Source organism: Anomaloglossus baeobatrachus, chromosome 11, assembly GCF_048569485.1.
Source record: "Anomaloglossus baeobatrachus isolate aAnoBae1 chromosome 11, aAnoBae1.hap1, whole genome shotgun sequence".
NCBI lineage: Eukaryota > Metazoa > Chordata > Amphibia > Anura > Aromobatidae > Anomaloglossus > Anomaloglossus baeobatrachus.
In genome coordinates this window covers 109,112,637-109,132,557 of record NC_134363.1, presented here as the reverse complement: position 1 = coordinate 109,132,557, position 19,921 = coordinate 109,112,637, and the positions used below count along the sequence as shown (strand labels likewise).

Here is a 19,921-nt window from a genome sequence, read left to right as displayed (position 1 = left end):
GCATGCCAGGATGGGGAAACATGCATGCCAGGATGGAGGAAACATGCATGCCAGGATGGAGGAAACATGCATGGCAGGATGGAGGAAACATGCATGCCAGGATGGAGGAAACATGCATGGCAGGATGGAGGAAACATGCATGCCAGGATGGGGAAACATGCATGCCAGGATGGAGGAAACATGCATGCCAGGATGGAGGAAACATGCATGGCAGGATGGAGGAAACATGCATGCCAGGATGGGGAAACATTCTTGCCAGGATGGAAGAAACATGCCACGATAGGGTACATTTACCAGGAAGGGGTACATTTACCTGGATGGGGTAAATTAACCAGGATTGGGAACATTTATGGGCAATATGTCAGGATGGGGTACATTTACCAGCATGGGGGAACATGCCAGAATGGGTAACATTTACCAGGATGGAGGACATTTACCAGGATGGGGCCGTGATGGGGACAAATATACCAGAATGTAGGAAATATATATCAGGATGGGGGACATGTTTACCAGGAAGTGGCCGAGGAAGGGGGACAGAACTACACAATGATGGGGAGGGGAGCCACTCGTACGTCTTTATGGGATTTCAAGATGTTCAGACTTTAAAATGTAGATGTGGATTACAGGGTGACCTCTGATTGCATTCCAGGCTAAAATCTCTCTAATATGCTGCAATTTTTTTCCCAGAAAGATCAATCCAACTGCTGTGTCTGGAAAGGGCAGGGGCTCAGCTTCAGTGTGTGGTAAGCATGCATAAGCGTGATGCCCCGTGCTGAAGAGAAGACGACAAAGGTAAGATTAAAATCAATTCTTTATATAATAGGATTGGTTGGCACTTCAGAAAAAAAATTGGGTTTAGGGCTACAGTTTGGGCACTCGGCCTGTAAAAGGTTCGCCATGACTGACCTATCATAATTATAGATCAGATAAAGACGATTAAATATTTAGTCACAGGAGACACATAAGAATAATGCTGTATAGAAAATAAAAAAAACAAACATATCAAGTGTTAAAATACAGCATCCAGTGTATCAGAGTGATTTTCTACCTGCACACAGAGGGTAACCAAATACCAAGATAAAGTGCTTGGTGAAAAGGCTAAAGGCCGCCTTACACGCTACGACATCGCCATTGGGGTCACAGAATTTGTGACGCACATCCGGCTTTGTTAGCGATGTCATTGCGTGTGACACCTATCAGCGATTTTGAATCGTCACAAAAACGTTCAAAATCGCTAATCGGTGACATCACCCCCTATTCCCAATTATCATTGCTGTTGCAGATACGATGTTGTTCCTCGTTCCTGCGGCAGCACACATCGCTATGCGTGACACCGCAGGAACGAGGAACCTCACCTTACCTGCGTCCACCGGCAATGAGGAAGGAAGGAGGTGAGCGGGATGTTACGGCCACTATTCTCCGCCCCTCCGCTTCTATTGGGCGGTCGCTTAGTGACGTCGCTGTGACGACGAACGAACCGCCCCTTAGAAACGAGGCGGTTCGCCGGTCACAGAGACGTCGCTAGGCAGGTAAGTAGTGTGACGGGTCCACGCAATTTTGTGCGCCACGGGCAGCGATTTGCCGTGATGCACAACCGATGGGGGCAGGAACGTACGCTAGCTATATCGGTAACAATATCGCAGCGTGTAAAGCGGTCTTAAGTCAGTGGTCCAGAGTCCATCATAATACTACTGTGTGGGAACATAGATATCGCCCATACAGGATACCTTCCTCAGGGATTTTCATTGTTTGTTGACTTTTACATGTTTTTCATGTGCACCCATTCCTGCTCTTGTATTCCTTAATTTCATTTACAGCCTACATTATCTATGTTATTAATTTTTGCTTAGTAAGTTATATACCATAATATTTACATTTTTTGCCCTAGGAAACCTCTTGAAACAGATAATATAAAGGCCACACACAACCAACATGTTTGATAGTTATTATAGATATGAAGTCACCTCCCAATTTTACGAGAGTTGTTAGCTATCTGTATTTCATGTTACTGTCTTCTATGCAAAATGTAGTTAATAGAAATATTGCTATTTTATTCAATAACACATATAAGCCCTAAATTATTCCAAATATTAGCAATATCCTTCCCCAAAAAATAGGGAAACATTTGCTTTTATAAAATGAGTAGTGATGAGTGAAATCGTGGATATTCGAGTTCGCCGAACCAGCATGGACTAAAAAAAAAAAATTGGGTTTGGCAGCTGAACTTGACCTCATACAACAAACCCCAAACAAGTCAATGGGGCAAGAAGTTCTGGGCTTTAAAAAGGCCATAGTAAGCACTTGGGGGCTACAAATGGAAGTTAAGTGGTAGTAAGAGCAGGATACTTATACATTCCGTGTTTCTTGGAGGATCCCACTACAGTCAGACTGCTATACATGCCCCCACCCTAGCTCCTCCATGTCTGTGATTGGTTGTAGTCAGTTTACTGTATGGTAGTGTAACAAGAAATAAATATAAAAAAAGACAGCTGTGATTTGTCAAAAAATGACAGCTGCCATCAAGCCCTGGATTAGTAATGGGAGGCGTCTATGAGCACCACCTCCCACTCCCATTATTAATCCTGTAAGTGAAAATATAACACAAACACGGAAAAAATACTTTATTTGAAAAAAGTACACACACCCTATTTCACCCTTTTAAGAAGCCCAAAAACACCCTTGCAGATTCACACGAAGTGCCAAGACAATCCTCAGCTCTGCTACATCCAGAGGCTGCAGACAGCGAAAACATGTCCGCTCTCTGAAGGCCCTGGGAATCTTTGATAGCCGAAGGGGGCTGGCTGTGAGCAGTTGACGTCACTCAGTTCACCAGAGGTCAGGTCCGGGTTCCCACGCTGTGACCTCAGGTGACCTGTCTGCCAGACTGTGGGACGAGTTTGCACATCCCCAATAATGAGTGCTCACCTCAATATTAGGCCGTCCCTCATTCACAAGATCTTTTATAAGACACCCCCCATTATATTGTTTTATCCTATGCAATGGATGTTAATATGAGTAAAAACATGCTGGTCTGGTTTTCATTATATTTTTTCCCACAGGATACATAACCACACCTGCATCTACTGACCATAGAGGTACGTTCTATATTAAGTCTGTTGGAAACACAAGTGATGCAAATATAAAAGAGCTGGAGTTGTAGTGTTATTATATGCTATCCTTCATATTGAAAAATTCACACGCTGCAGATTTTTACACAAAATTACATCCCTGCAAATCTGAAGCATTTCTACAAAAAAATCTGCATGGTTTAGTAGGATAAGAGACTCATCCTAGAATGGTTTTCTCTCTAAAAATATATATCTTGAAATTAAAGGATAGGTTATAAATGGTGGATTACAGAGGCTGTGGATGTGTTGTGAAAGAAGGTGCCAGTCCTGGGGTGAGGCACTTCTTTGCTAAGGAGACTGTATGAAGATGTGACTTTGGGTGGAGTGCATGACACTTACTGGTTTCTTCAGGTCGGTGTCCATCACCCCGCTGGCAATCGCTGTTGTGGACAGTCAGTAACACACAGAACACCAAAATTTGCATAGCCAACGAGAATTGTTCACTTTTAGTTTTCACATCTCTATGACTGACATGTCCTTTCTTTACTTCCTTCCTTCTTTACTTTCAGTAACTGCTTCTTGACTTATCCTATGCTATCCTGGATCTCATCCTCAAGTTTCTCGGAGTCTGTGCCTCCCCTTTCAACATTTACCCTTTTCCAATTCTTGGCCCTGATGGCTCTCTAGCTAGATGACTCTCTAAGCCTGTCGGGGTGACCTCTTGAGGTTCTCAGGGTTCATTAACTGGCCCTACCACTGAGACCACGTCTTGTCCCACTTGAACCCTATTCTTCACTGGTCCCCTCTCGAGCATTCCCCCTTGTTACCTTTTCCTCTACCTGTCACTCCTCTCTTTCACTACCTTACCCCCATCTTATCTAGCATCTAATCTACCTTCGACTTGCCACTAAATGGAGGCCATTAACACAAACACATATATCTTAGAATATTTAACACTATAAAACATGGTACTGGTACACAGTGGGGCGCAGACCTCTTTCTACACTCGTGAAGAGAAGCGGGGATCAAACCTGCATCATGCTCTCACGCTCCAGCATAGGATTATATAGAGCGCTAATGCCCATGCTGGACACAATCAACTTTTATAAAAGTTATAAAGCTGCCGTTATCTCTACTGAGATTAGGATAAGTATCATTTATCTGCAAACACAAGACCACGATTAGCACATCATGTCCTCATTAAAAGGTCTGTCAAGGAACAAGATTACACAGTTAAAAAAAAAATCACTTCTGACCTTTTGTTTTCCAATATCATTCAGTTTTCCTGTCACATGAAAATGTTCTCTAACGGATTGATTTTTCTTAACCTTTTTATCAACAAGACAAAAACTGTAATAAAAATGAGGAAATGCTTATAGGGTAGATCGGAAAGATAATAAATTATACACATTTGTTTTACAGGATCTGAGGAGACAGAAGAACCAGGCTCCAAGAAAGGTGAGATAGGATGTTGCAAGATGACTTTTAAAGGGAACCTGTTCATAGGGTCTTCCCTCCTAAACAGTCTATATGGGCATAAAAGTTATAAGAAGCTGACAAAAATGATACCTTGATTTCTGCAATCTGACATGTTATTCCAGAGATAGACACATTTTTCATATATGTAAATAAGCTGTTAAGAGCTATGGGCCGGACCCGGATCTGCATGAGAATCTGACTCTAGACATTATTGTAAATGAAAGGGGCTTTACCAGTGTGAGACATGTAACTGTAACACAGCACAGCAGAACTGAACTTTGCCTTCTTACAAACACGTTAGCAGCTGCAGCTCTGCTGTTTTGAAACAATATTGCAATCCTGCCTGCCTGTGAGATGAAGATGAAGCTGAGAGGAATCTGCTGATGTGTCAGTTCTATCATACACAGATTTGCAGTGAGATCAGGAGAGCAGAGAGCGACCATCATACAGTATATCACACTGGTAACACCTCCCTTCATATACAATAATCTCTGGAGTCAGATTCTCATGCAGAGTAGTGTACGGCCCATAGCCTGGAACAGCTCATTTACTTATTAAGAAAAATGTTGATTTCTATGGAATAAAACATTGGATTGCAGATATCAAGGTATAATTTTATTCAGCTTCCTATGACCTTAAGGCTATGTGCGCACGTGTGCGCTCTGCACTGCACCTAAAAGGTGCGCTTCAGAGCGCAGCTGAAAAGCTCCGTTCTGAAGCGCATGGTGCCGGCAGAGAACGTGCGCTCTGCATGCAGCTCCTGCCATAGACAGAGCAGGGGCTGCCGGCAAAGCGCACGGAAGAAGTGACATGTCACTTCTTAGAACGCAGCGATTCGGGCAGCAGCCGAAGCGCTGCGCTCTAAGACGCCACGTGCGCACGGCCCCTGCACAATCTCCATAGATTATGCAGGGGACGCAGGACGCATGCAGTTATGCTGCGCTACAAAGCGCAGCGTAACTGCATGTAATTACGCAACGTGCGCACATAGCCTAAATGCTTATCCAGACGGCATAGGAGGGTTCATCCTGATAGATTTGCTTATTGCCCATTTTCATCTCTCAGACTGGACATCTTGCAGCTGTAATGCATATCAACATAGTATCTTTTGCTTGTACACAAGGTCATATTAAGGCTTTTTGTATAGAGTAAAAAATCCTTGTGTATAATATTCTATATGAAGCCTACAGTGGCATGTAGATGTTTGAGCGCCCCGGTCAAAATTACTGTTATTGTGAACAGTTAGAAAAGTTGAAGATGAAATGATCTCTAAAAGGTATAAAGTAAGATTAAACATTTCCTCGGTATGTTAGGCAAAAATTAAAATAAAATTTAATCTTTTACATTTTAATAATAACAAAAATGGAAAATGCACCGATGTAAAGGTTTGGGTACTCTAGTAGCACCCTCTTTGGTATCACAGCTTGTGAACACTTTTTTTGTTTGCCAGCCAAGATTCTTTCAATTCTTGTTTGAGAGATTTTCATCCATTTTTCCTTGGAAAAGTCTTCCAGTTCTGTGAGATTCCTGGCTCGTCTTGCATGCACTGCTCCTTTGAGGCTTGCCACAGATTATCAATGATGTTCTAATCTGGGGACTGTGAGGGACATTGTGAAACCATCAGCTTGCGCCTTTTGACACCGTCTATTGTGGATTTTGAAGTTTGTTTAAGATCATTATCTATTTGTAGAAGCCATCTTCTTTTCAACTTCTGCTTTTTTACAGATAGTGTTATGTTTGCATCAAGAATTTGTTGAAATTTCATTGAATCCATCCTTCTATATAGCTGTGATATGTTCCCCGTACCATTGCCTGAAACACAACCCCAAAGCATGATTGATCCACCCCCATAGGTTGCTGAGATGTTCTTTTCTTGAAATTCTGTGCCCTTTTTTCTCCACACATACCTTTTGATAATTGTGGCCAAAGTTTTATTTTAACCTCATCGATCCACAGAACTTGTTTCCAAAATGCATCAGACTTGATTAGATGTTCTTTTACATACTTCTGACACTAAATTTTATGATGAGGATGCGGGAGAGGTTTTCTTTTGATAACTCTTCCATGAAGGCCATATAAATGCAAGTGTCTCCGAACAGTAGAAGAATGTACCACAACTCCATAGTCTACTAAATCTTCCTGAAGGTCTTTTATAGTCAGAGGTTCTGATTTGCTTCTCCAGCAATGCTACAAGCAGCTCTCAAAGAAATTTTGCTTGGTCTTCCAGATTTTATCTTGACCTCCACTGTTCTTAATAACTGCCATTTCTTAATTACATTTTGAACTGAGGAAGGGCAACTTGAAAACCTTTTGCCAGCTCCTTATAGCTTTCTCCTGCTTTGTGGGCTTCCAGCATTTTCATTTTCAGAGTGCTAGGCAGCTGCTTAGAAGAAACCATGGCTGCTGTTTTTTTGGCACAAGGTTAGAGGAGGCAGGATTTTTTTAAGCTGTGAAATTTGCATCACCTGGCCTTTTCTAACGCTGCTAGTGAACAAGCCATGCCCTAAGGTCTGAAACCTTGGTCAAAGTTATCTGAGCACACAAATTTACAAGATTGTCCAAACTTTTGCATCGGTCTATTTTCCTTTTTGTAATTTTTCAAATGTAAATATGAAAATATATTTTTTGCCTAAAGCACAAAGGAAATGTGTCATCTTTAACATTTTACCTTTTAGAAATCATTTACTCTTCAACTTGCTTAACTGATCACAATTAGGCCGAAGCCACACGGCGAGGAAATTGGTGCAAGTGGAATGCGATAAAACATTGCATTCCACTCGGACCAATTCTAGCCTGTGTGACAGCATTCTGCGATTGTAATGCGAGACTCTTTTCTCTCGCACCCATTCAAGTGCCAGCCCGCCCCTCCGCAGCGCTGGTCCACCCCTCCGCATCGCCGTTCCGCCCCCCGCAGCTGAGGTCCGCTCACAGGGTTGGACCTCAGACGCAGGCACACTTGCATGACACTCGGCTCCTGCTGTGCTGCCAGCGCGAGCCGACTCTCATGCGAGCATCGCAGTAGTGCCCCGTGTGGCCCCAGCCTAACAGTAATTTTGATCAGGGGTGCCCAAACGTTTACATGCTACTGTATATGAAGCCATACTGTGTTTTCCTGCTATAGCCAGTGCAGAGGAGCATCACAGTCATATGGTATCATACCAAGAAGCGGAGCAGTTCCCATATATTGCCATACAGGTTTTGTGACCTTCTGTCACACACGGACTTGGGGAAGGCCTGGCACGTAGCGAGACACATAAACAAGGGGTTCACCACAACTAACAAGGGTTACACCGGTGATACTTTAACATGGTGGGCCCTGGTGCTAGGTAGGGGGGTGATGGGCACCTCCTTCATTCACCTGCAGCTGCACCCTCCGCACCTGTCACTGAGCAGAATACCTGAAACCCTAGTAAACCCTGCGATAACCCTGGCTGGTGAGCTGGCAGGTGAGGATTGCTAGTCACATCACTGCACTAAAAGAACATGAAGGGAAGGTACGACTACAGGGGAAACAACAAAAGGATAAAGCCCAACTTTATGGCTGCAGTCAGACACCAAGACTGCAGCCTACACTGCTTCAAATAACAAAGGGCTCCAGCAGCTTCTTCCACCTCCATGCCTAGCTTCAGAATGAATAACCAGCACCCTCTACTGAGACATGTGACCATATGTAGAGGAAGGGAGTAGTGACCAACCAGAAGCACCTGAGGCCAGGAAGAAGAAGCTGCTGCAAAGGAAACCTGACATTAACCCTAGAAGCACCAAAAGATAATACATTTAATATGAGGAGTTTCTGATAGCAATGTGAGACTCTGGCCCAGATCCAGTCACAAGTCTATAAATGCAGAGAGACAGCCCGTGACACCATCCTCATCATCCCTAAGATGGAGATTTTCCTTCGTGTCTAGGAGATGCATTATCAGGAGTTCCCTATCTTACTTCTATATCATGAACTGCTTTCCATACAAACATTTATATTATTCTTGCATTCACATAAGATATTGGTAAAAAAAGTAAATTTCCATATATCTTTTACAGGATCTGAATCTACAAAAGACCCCGCTGTAGGTAAGTCACTGCAGCATGACCACGCAAAGGTGTTTCAAGATTTAGGTTGCTAAACTGGAATAAATCAACTCATTCAGGAAGGTAGATCTCTTGTGACAGCACTGATCATTGTTCTTAAAGTTAATATATAAAAATCACACAGAAACCTGCAATTTTCAGTCCATGGATAAGTGATTATCAGACAAAACTTCAATTAGAAAAAGTGTTGCAGGATAAAAGTATTAAAAAATGTAATTAGTTTTAGTATACATAAAAAAAAAAATCACATAATGTACACTGACGAAGAAAAAGGGTAACAATGTTTTGAGCTATCTCATATATAAATTTGACTTGCAACCAACTATTTTGCATATGATTAGTTATTAGGGTTGATCGAATACCAAAATATTAAACTTCGCGAATATCCGACGAATAGGTCGCCGCTATGCGAATATTCGATGAGCAATGTAAGTCTATGGGAAGCCCGAATAATTGTTATTCGGGTATCCCATAGACTTACATTGCGTATCGAACATTCGCGAATAGTCGAATAGAGGCGATCTATTCGCCGAATATTCGCAAAGGTGAATATTTGTGGTATTTGATCATCCCTATTAGTTATCCTTTTGCTAGTCAGTGTATCAGCCTATCTGGACTCACAAATAAGGACTTCAAAGGGAATCTGTTACCAGGTTTTTCCTATGTAATCTGAGAGCTATGTATACCCCTGCCAATGCCATTGATTGGCTGTTTTCTGTCTATGCACAGTCTACACAGAAAATAGACAATCAGGAGGACTACATGATTCAAAACATCTAGTCATTTACTGATAATGTCTTTCTAATTCAATTCTGATTTTATTGAAACTAAAACAAAACAGCCCAGTAAATGACACATCCCTGGAATCAGGGTCTCTACCTCTACATTATACTGCTCTCAGATGTGGTAGCAAATTCCTGGTGACATTTTCCCTTTATAGCACCTCCAATGAAAGCCAAGAATATACAAGCTAATATAAGTAATAAGATTTAATACATATTGATTAACATGTGCTATGTGTGCAGAGCCCAGAAGTGAGAAAAGTTATGGCGTGGTGATAGTGGCGGTGATTGTGTGCATTCTCCTGCTGGCCATTCTGGGAGCTGTGCTGTATTTCCTGTATAAGAAGGGACGCATACCTTGTGGGCGTTCGGGAACAAAAGACATGTGAGTATGATCTCTACCATCCAGCTGCTCTTCCGGTACACAAAACTATACTCACCGCCATGAGAAAGGAATCACACAAATTCTAATTCTGTTTTCTAATTTGCACCTATAGACATAATCTGGTTGAGTGTGTGTCAGATCACAGTTTCCACGTGTTGTCCCCACCACAATCAGTGTGTGACTATCTGTGGTGCCGCTTCCTGTGTGATATGAGTCATTCTCATGTTTTCCTTTTTATCTCGTTCATAAAACGTCTGATATGACTCAGGATCACACACTGCCCTGTTATTTTCCCTCTTTCATAGAGAAATTTACATTCATTGTTGGTCATTATTATTTACTACACAAGAACCGTAATATGGTGTGTGTTGGTAATCACAACTGAAGACTAGAGGGCCGATTTGTCAAGACTGGTTTAGGGACAATCTTGCAGGAGTAGAAGGTGCCGAATTCCTTACAGAGAACCTGTCACCGGATGTCCATAATACTTACCTAATGGTCGGTTTAGAGCAGACTGGTCGGATGGGCGTCTCCGTTCTCTGGATCCCGCGCCTCCTCTTTTGGCCATCTCAGGGCAGATCAGAGTGTGCCTGTGCAGGACCTCACTGTCAGCTAGTGTAGATGACATAGAACGCTTCATCCACACTAGATTCAGAAGGAGGACAAAGATGGGCAAAAGAGGAGATGCGGGACCCGGAGAACGGAGACGTCCATCCAACCGGTCTGCTCCGCACCGACCGTTAGGTAAGTGTTATGGACATCTGGTGACACGTTCTCTTTAAGAAGCACACACCATTTAATGAAGTCATCACCCCTCCTAAGCTCCTCGGGGGCACTGCGCCAGAAATGCTACTTCAGTCATAATTTTTCATTAATTTGAGGGGTGAAGCCATTTTCTCACCCCAGCTCCACTCTCTATATCAGAGCCGATTCAAAGTAAGTTTGCGACTTTTCATAGCTTTTATGCCACTAAAGCTTTGATGAGTCCTATTGATTCCTATACATTTTTCATTGATGTTTAGCTCAAAAGCATAAAACACTTTTTATTTTTTCTGTAAAATAATTTATTATATATCAATGCATTCCATGCTGCAAAACATTTTTTATTTTTCGGTCTATGGAGCAGGATTAGGGTCTGTTAGTATCCTGGGGTACATACTACTGTTACATAACTATTTTAATTCCTGTTTTTGGGAGGCTGGATGAATAAAAACAGCTGTCTTTTTTATGGTATTTAGCTCACGGATAAATAGCAGGATCATATAGTGAAATTTTATTACCTTATCCAATAATAAAACATTGCCTACTAGTTATTTTAACTTCACGGTTTTAAATATTACAGTATGCTTTATTTGCTTTCCTTGCTTTTTTCCATGGTTATACAGTCAGGGCCAGAAATATTTGGACAGTGACACAAGTTTTGTTATTTTAGCTGTTTACGAAAACATGTTCAGAAATACAATTATATATATATATATATATATAATATGGGCTGAAAGTGCACACTCCCAGCTGCAATATGAGAGTTTTCACATCCAAATCGGAGAAAGGGTTTAGGAATCATAGCTCTGTAATGCATAGCCTCCTCTTTTTCAAGGGACCAAAAGTAATTGGACAAGGGACTCTAAGGGCTGCAATTAACTCTGAAGGCGTCTCCCTCGTTAACCTGTAATCAATGAAGTAGTTAAAAGGTCTGGGGTTGATTACAGGTGTGTGGTTTTGAATTTGGAAGCTGTTGCTGTGACCAGACAACATGCGGTCTAATGAACTCTCAATTGAGGTGAAGCAGAACATCCTGAGGCTGAAAAAAAAGAAAAAATCCATCAGAGAGATAGCAGACATGCTTGGAGTAGCAAAATCAACAGTCGGGTACATTCTGAGAAAAAAGGAATTGACTGGTGTGCTTGGGAACTCAAAAAGGCCTGGGCGTCCACGGATGACAACAGTGGTGGATGATCGCCGCATACTTTCTTTGGTGAAGAAGAACCCGTTCACAACATCAACTGAAGTCCAGAACACTCTCAGTGAAGTAGGTGTATCTGTCTCTAAGTCAACAGTAAAGAGAAGACTCCATGAAAGTAAATACAAAGGGTTCACATCTAGATGCAAACCATTCATAAATTCCAAAAATAGACAGGCCAGAGTTAAATTTGCTGAAAAACACCTCATGAAGCCAGCTCAGTTCTGGAAAAGTATTCTATGGACAGATGAGACAAAGATCAATCTGTACCAGAATGATGGGAAGAAAAAAGTTTGGAGAAGAAAGGGAACAGCACATGATCCAAGGCACACCACATCCTCTGTAAAACATGGTGGAGGCAACGTGATGGCATGGGCATGCATGGCTTTCAATGGCACTGGGTCACTTGTGTTTATTGATGACATAACAGCAGACAAGAGTAGCCGGATTAATTCTGAAGTGTACAGGGATATACTTTCAGCCCAGATTCAGCCAAATGCCGCAAAGTTGATCGGACGGCGCTTCATAGTACAGATGGACAATGACCCCAAGCATACAGCCAAAGCTACCCAGGAGTTCATGAGTGCAAAAAAGTGGAACATTCTGCAATGGCCAAGTCAATCACCAGATCTTAACCCAATTGAGCATGCATTTCACTTGCTCAAATCCAGACTTAAGACGGAAAGACCCACAAACAAGCAAGACCTGAAGGCTGCGGCTGTAAAGGCCTGGCAAAGCATTAAGAAGGAGGAAACCCAGCGTTTGGTGATGTCCATGGGTTCCAGACTTAAGGCAGTGATTGCCTCCAAAGGATTCGCAACAAAATATTGAAAATAAAAATATTTTGTTTGGGTTTGGTTTATTTGTCCAATTACTTTTGACCTCCTAAAATGTGGAGTGTTTATAAAGAAATGTGTACAATTCCTACAATTTCTATCAGATATTTGTTGTTCAAACCTTCAAATTAAACGTTACAATCTGCACTTGAATTCTGTTGTAGAGGTTTCATTTCAAATCCAATGTGTTGGCATGCAGAGCCCAACTCGCGAAAATTGTGTCACTGTCCAAATATTTCTGGACCTAACTGTACATATTCATTTTAATACATTATGAGTAGATACAATTTACAAGACCAAATTCAGTATCTTATGTTACTAATGGCAATATAATGAAAAAATTAGATGTTATATGGTTGATCTATATGGGATCTATGTTTTTGTGCACCTGTAGACTTAGATAAGTAATTCTCATCCAACATACGGAAGAGATTAGTACATGTTAACTTATTTTTGATGTGGACATTTGGTCCATGTAAAAGTGAGAGTGCTATCAGTTTGTTCCATGGACAGTACGTGTCCCGAAAACATGGCTGTGTGAAAGTAGCCTTACATTCACTTGAAGCCTTTTAGGTTATGTGTAGGGTAGGGACTAGAGATGAGTGAACCCCAGGTTCAGTGTTCGTACCAAACACAGACATGTAGTGTTTGATTGGCTCATACTGGGGGTAACAACAGTGTGATCGGATGTAGTATGTACAAAAAAAATAAAAAAAATGGAAAAACCCAGGGCACCCGCCCCGGAAGTGATCTGATTATGGCTGGCTGCATGTGGGCGGAGACCCAAAACTACCCAATCAGTGGCTTCCATTGGGGTTCAGGTCAGGCCCAGGTTTCAAACCAAACTTCATCTAAAGTCCAGCTGAACATGCCGAACCGAACTTCCACGGGTCCGCTCATCTCTAGTAGGGATTACTAGGTCCAGCTGATTACTCCTCTTTAAAATAAATAATTAAAATATTAATACATTGACTTCCAGAAATTATATTTTCTACTCATATTTTTTTTTCTAATCTCCTAATTTTCAGCACAAAACCAGGAGAAAAAGATCAAATTGTTGTGGAAATGAAGCCTGACTCACCAGCTGAAGAATCTGTCCTTCTTCCAGGAGCACAAGACAAGAAACAGACAGCGGACCAGGTGAGTAGAAGACTCCCAACACAAAAACCACAGTACACATATATGGTTACGCCAGTACATACAGGCCATGCCATCTAATGACAGCTGTAGTGCCTCCCATCACAGGGCCAACAGTTACCATAATGTCGGTATACAGACCCAAGTGTTTGCAGGCCTACTATAATGTATCCTAATATATGTTAATGCCATATTTTGAGCTCCTATTTCCTTCCCCTCCATTATAAACTAAATCTACAAATATAAGAAGAAGAAAAGGTTTCCAAGGAACTAGATAATCGTCAAACATTTTTTTTTATTGCATCCTGTTAAAAACTCACCAACATGAGTATGGTGACGTTTCGGCTTCAAAACGGCCCTTTTCCAAGCCAAAGTTCAATGTGAGAAAATAGAATCAACAGCAGTAATTTTTTTTCTATCATTGTATTTTGCCTTGAACAAGACAGTTTTTGTGGCCGAAACGTCACCACTCATATGTTGGTGAGTTTTTAAATATAATGTCATAAAATTAAGCCTTTGAGGACTGTGTGGTGCCGTATAGCCCACCTTTTTTCTACTATATTTTGTGGTTGGAGGGAAAACCGCTGTCAAATTGTAGGAGTGATGCAGGGAATAATCTGATACAAATCTACTGATGTGAATCGGCAGCCGCTAAGCGCCACCCTTTACACCATTGTCCTGCTGTTCACAGATGAGCCATGTCTTTGCATGTGATGTGTCACACTCCCTGCCATATGGCTGCACACAAATGATACACATACTGATAAAATTGTGCAAAATTGATGTAATGGGATTCCAGAAGAAAAACACTTTGGTCTCTTGACAATAAGGGGTGCTTCACACACAGCGAGCTCGCTGCCGAGATCGCTGCTGAGTCACGCTTTTTGTGACGCAGCAGTGACCTCATTAGCGATCTCGCTGTGTGTGACAATGAGCAGCGATCTGGCCCCTGCTGCGAGATCGCTGCACGTTACACACAGCCCTGGTTCGTTTTCTTCAAAGCCGCTCTCCCGCTGTGACACACAGATCGCTGTGTGTGACAGCGAGAGAGCGACAAATGAAGCGAGCAGGAGCCGGCGTCTGACAGCTGAGGTAAGCTGTATCCAAGATAAACATCGGGTAACCAAGGTGGTTACCCGATATTTACCTTAGTTACGAGCCTCTGCAGCTCTCACGCTGCCTGTGCTGCCGGCTCCGGCTCTCTGCACATGTAGCTGCTGTACACATCGGGTTAATTAACCCGATGTGTACAGCAGCTAGGAGAGCAAGGAGCCAGCGCTAAGCAGTGTGCGCGGCTCCTTGCTCTCTGAACATGTAGCTGCATTACACATCGGGTTAATTAACCCGATGTGTACTGTAGCTATGGTAGGAGAGCAAGGAGCCAGCGCTCAGTGTGCGCGGCTCCCTGCTCCCTGCACACACAGCTGTGCGCTGGTAACTAATGTAAACATCGGGTAACCATACCCGATGTTTACCTTAGTTACCAGTCTCCGCAGCTTCCAGACGGCAGCTCCGTGCAAGCGCAGCGTCGCTTGCACGTCGCTGCTGGCTGGGGGCTGTTCACTGGTCGCTGGTGAGATCTGCCTGTTTGACAGCTCACCAGCGACCATGTAGCGATGCAGCAGCGATCCTGACCAGGTCAGATCGCTGGTCGGATCGCTGCTGCATCGCTAAGTGTGAAGGTACCCTAAATTTATCACAATCTATTAACTAGGAACTGTCCAAAGTGGACAAATCCTTTGAAGGAGATTAGAGCCCCAATACGGGAAACCTTTTTTGCTCTGTTGTTCCTGTCTGGAGAGATCACTGATTAAAGTTGTGAGCACTAATCCTGCGGCTACTCTGCTCCTGTCTCTGCGGCACCACGATTCTGCTACTTATAAAATCAACACCTTTACTATGATTATTAAAGATGTTATCTAATACCAGAAAAAAAATGAATCCTGTGGATTTCATCAGAACCGGCCTACAATACAATGTTATGGGGACTTTGCAACTCTTCCCCGACAGAGGATAACCGGGGAGAAAAAGATCTGGCCTGATGAATTTCAATGACCGATCCTCTTGGTTAAGCTGTGACCAGACTCATTTGGCAGCTGCTCTCTCATGGAAAACACAGGGGCGCTCGGGCAAGCCTTACTGTGCGTAGCGTGGTCGGGAGAGGTAGCGGTCAGCCGAATAACAATATGTATGGCCAACTAAGACCAAGTAGAGGAGAGTGGAATCAAGTAATGAAAATTCTGAATCTCATATGATAAAATCCCCATCTCCCTGATGCTTCTCACTGTTTTTGCTACTGTGCTGCAGCGACGTGTGCCTAGTTACCCACGTGACCACTGCAGCCCATCACTGGCAGTGATTCACTGCAAAATTTTAAAAAAATAATAAGCAAATTAATTACTTTCTCCTGACTTAGATGTGAACGTATTAAAACTTAAAGGGCTTGTCCAGGATAGAACAATTGATGAGCCTCCTCAGTGTAGGTCATCAATACGAGATCAGCCAGGGTCCTACTCTCAGCACCTCCATAATCAGCCGAAAACTGCTCCGGCAATGGCCGTGAATAAGCGATGTCTGGGGCACACAGCAGCCCTCTGCATTGCTTAGTGGACACTGCCATGTACAGAGCTTCATCTCCCACTCACTAAGCAGCTTATACATTTCCATTTCTTTAGTAACTGACTATAATGGCTAACGATCTGTTTAACTCTTCTCTTTCAAGGAAAAATATATGGACCTAAGAAACTGAGTTGCCTGAAACTATGTTACCAGACCCTGGAATGACTATTGCGGCATCCATGTTTATTTGCAAATGTGGACGTTATGAAGACCGTCATCCCCCCCAGAGACCTCCCCAACTAATCCACTGCCACAATGTAACTGCTGGCGAGACCATACAAACACTTTGCCTAATACCCTCTGCTTCAACTGGACATGATCTTTGGACAGAATGATGACCCTTGTGGTCTCAAATCGGCCATATTGATTCTCTTAAATCTGTCCCTGTATGACAAGATCAGGAAAAATTTGTATAAATATGTGGCGGGCATTCCCAGAATCTCTGCATTTCTTGATGTACAACGGAGCAATGGGCACGAGTCAGGTAATACACTAGTGGACTCCGTTGGGTGACCCCATGCTCCCGCTCAATGATTCACTTTTGGGTAGATGGTAGGTTAATTTTTTCCTGACAATATTTTATGGAGATTCTACATTCAAAACGTTTTAGGAAATTAAAATCTCAAAAAAATAGATTTATATTTTTGTGCCTCTCAGATTAATACACAATGCAAAATGATTGCACGTTTACATGGCAGTGTCTGAGAGGTTTATGTGTTGTTTTTTATTCTTAATTTAACTCCAAAAAGGGATTCAGACAAAAAGTAGGTAAAACTCCCGAAAGTCTATTCTATCGCTGGAATCTAATAAAAAAAATAACAATATATTATCAATATGAAACTTCTAATAGAACATAAACCGTAATGTATGTTGATTTTACAATCTGTGGCCTTAGATGGGCAAATATTTGATTGACCGGGGAGGGGACACCTCTTACCATAAATATGTAACCAACCAACATGGAGGCAAAAAGATTAAGTTCCTCCCACAAAGGGCTCGGCATCTACGATGTAAAGAATGGTGGGCTTGGTTGTTCTACAGGATTGGGATACAACTCCCCACTGACACTGTTGTACAAATATAGTGATTGCTTATTTTTCTGAGAGAATCTATCTATAACCAAATATATATTTTCAGGAGGATAGTGATAAAGTTTGCACTTTCCTGCAGAAGTGGGATTAGGGTATGTGCACACCACGTCTTTTACGCTCAGGATACTTCGCCAGTTTTTTAAGCAGTCAGTTTTGTTTTTTTTGTTTTTTAAGTGTTTTTACAAAAGATGTCAGGTGTCTTGTGTCTATCTTTTTGGGCTCCCATAGACTTCTTTATCTAGATTGTGGCATCTTTGAAGCGGAGGTCACTTATTTTACCCCTATGTGTCATTTTGGGCTCCCATAGACTTCTTTATTTAGATTGATGCGTTTTCCAAGAAGAAATCGCTAGAGAACGGTCAGGTCACTTATTTTACCGCTATGTGTCTGTTGAAACCTAATAAACAAAAAAAATACTCTTTTGAAACCTAAAATGATCAAAAGATTGAACACATGAACAGCAAGTTGTTTGTACATAGAAAAGTCAAATGTTTTGAGCGTTTCAGGCGCTTTGTCAGGCGGGTTTCAGAGCGGCGCTCCCTGAAGAAGACGTGGTGCGCACAGAGATTAGCACAGAGTTCTGCTCTGTTCATATTAATATAGTCTGACACTGGTAACGTGCACTGACAATCCTACCACTGTCACTCATCTTCTCACAATTTTCTGTACCATCATTTCAATATTGTCCTGAGCTGATAAGTCATATCCATACACCCCCAAACATTACATGTAGGCATAGCACCTCAGGGAGGAAGGGGCACTTTTCAATTTCCCTAGAAGAGTACATGACTACATTACAGGGTCTCTTCTACAGTCGTTACTGCTTCATATCATGTTGAAAAAAGTCTATCTATATATAAATATAAATATATTATATATACTTATATATTTGCATTGTTTTGTGTGTACATTTGAGGAATCTAATATTGCTTTGCCTATGTTTTTTATGTATGTGAAAATAAAGAATTAAATCCTAGATTGGCCTAGTTTCTGCTGCAGCTTCCTTGTCTCATATACCAGCAACATGGACAATAAAGGGTGTTTCATAGTAATTCTGTGGGGAAGAAAGACAAACATAAGACAAATATGCAGTTATAGAATCAACCACGGAGAGTACCGCTGGTTCCTGCCTCTAAACATGGTGGATTATTAGGGACTAGTTACAGTGCTGGCCAAAAGTATTGGCACCCCTGCAATTCTGTCAGATAATACTCAGTTTCTTCTTGAAAATGATTGCAATCACAAATTCTTTGGTATTATTAACTTCATTTATTTTGCTTGCAATGAAAAAAACACAAAAGAAAATTAAACAAAAATCAAATCATTGATCATTTTACACAAAACTCCAAAAATGGGCCAGACAAAAGTATTGGCACCCTTAGCCTAATACTCGGTTGCACAACCTTTAGCCAAAATAACTGCGAACAACCGCTTCCGGTAACCATCAATGAGTTTCTTACAATGCTCTACTGGAATTTTAGACCATTCTTCTTTGGCAAACTGCTCCAGGTCCCTGAGATTTGAAGGGTGCCTTCTCCAAACTGCCATTTTGAGATCTCTCCACAGGGGTTCTATGGGATTCAGGTCTGGACTCATTGCTGGCCACTTTAGTAGTCTCCAGTGCTTTCTATCAAACCATTTTCTAGTGCTTTTTGAAGTGTGTCTTGGGTCATTGTCCTGCTGGAAGACCCATGTCCTCTGAGGGAGACTCAGCTTTCTCACACTAGGCTCTACATTATGCTGAAAAATTTGTTGGTAGTCTTCAGACTTCATAATGCCATGCACCCAGTCAAGCAGTCCAGTGCCAGAGGCAGCAAAGCAACCCCAAAACATCAGGGACCCTCTGCCATGTTTGACTGTAGGGACCGTGTTCTTTTCTTTGAATGCCTCTTCTTTTTTCCTGTAAACTCTATGTTGATGGCTTTTCCCAAAAAGCTCTGCTTTTGTCTCATCTGACCAGACAACATTCTTCCAAAACGTTTTAGGCTTTTTCAGGTAAGTTTTGGCAAACTCCAGCCTGGCTTTTTTATGTCTCGGGGTAAGAAGTGTATACACATATATACAGTACATACAGCATATAATATATATATATATATATATATATATATATATATATATATATATACATATATATATATATATATACATACACATACACAGACACACACACACAATTATATTCATTTATATATTTTTTTTATTTGAGGCATTTTTATGCTTGAGAAACTGTATTTTTGGACTTTTTTTCTGGGTACATATGATTACTGTGTGACACACACACATATATGCATATTATATATATATATATATATATATATATATATATATATATATATATATATATATATATATACATATGCATATATGTGTTACACAACAATTATACATATCCAGTTGAAAAATATAATTTCTCCAGCATAAAAAAGGCCTAAAACGAGAAATAAAAAGGTTGTGACTATTAACATGCAGCAAAGCAAA

General features: G+C 41.6%; 1 protein-coding gene across 1 annotated transcript in view; it reads left to right on the top strand.

Moving 5' to 3' along the window:
* The window catches only part of MCAM (melanoma cell adhesion molecule), a 175,914-nt gene extending 157,495 nt beyond the window's left edge, over positions 1–18,419 (top strand). The window contains exons 13-18 of the mRNA XM_075329190.1: positions 3,060–3,095; positions 4,491–4,526; positions 8,586–8,615; positions 9,659–9,800; positions 13,625–13,736; positions 16,456–18,419. Coding sequence (XP_075185305.1) covers positions 3,060–3,095; positions 4,491–4,526; positions 8,586–8,615; positions 9,659–9,800; positions 13,625–13,736; positions 16,456–16,482 — 383 coding nt within the window. The 3' untranslated portion in view covers positions 16,483–18,419. The remainder of the gene's footprint in view (positions 1–3,059; positions 3,096–4,490; positions 4,527–8,585; positions 8,616–9,658; positions 9,801–13,624; positions 13,737–16,455) is intronic.
* Positions 18,420–19,921: the final 1,502 nt, after the last annotated feature.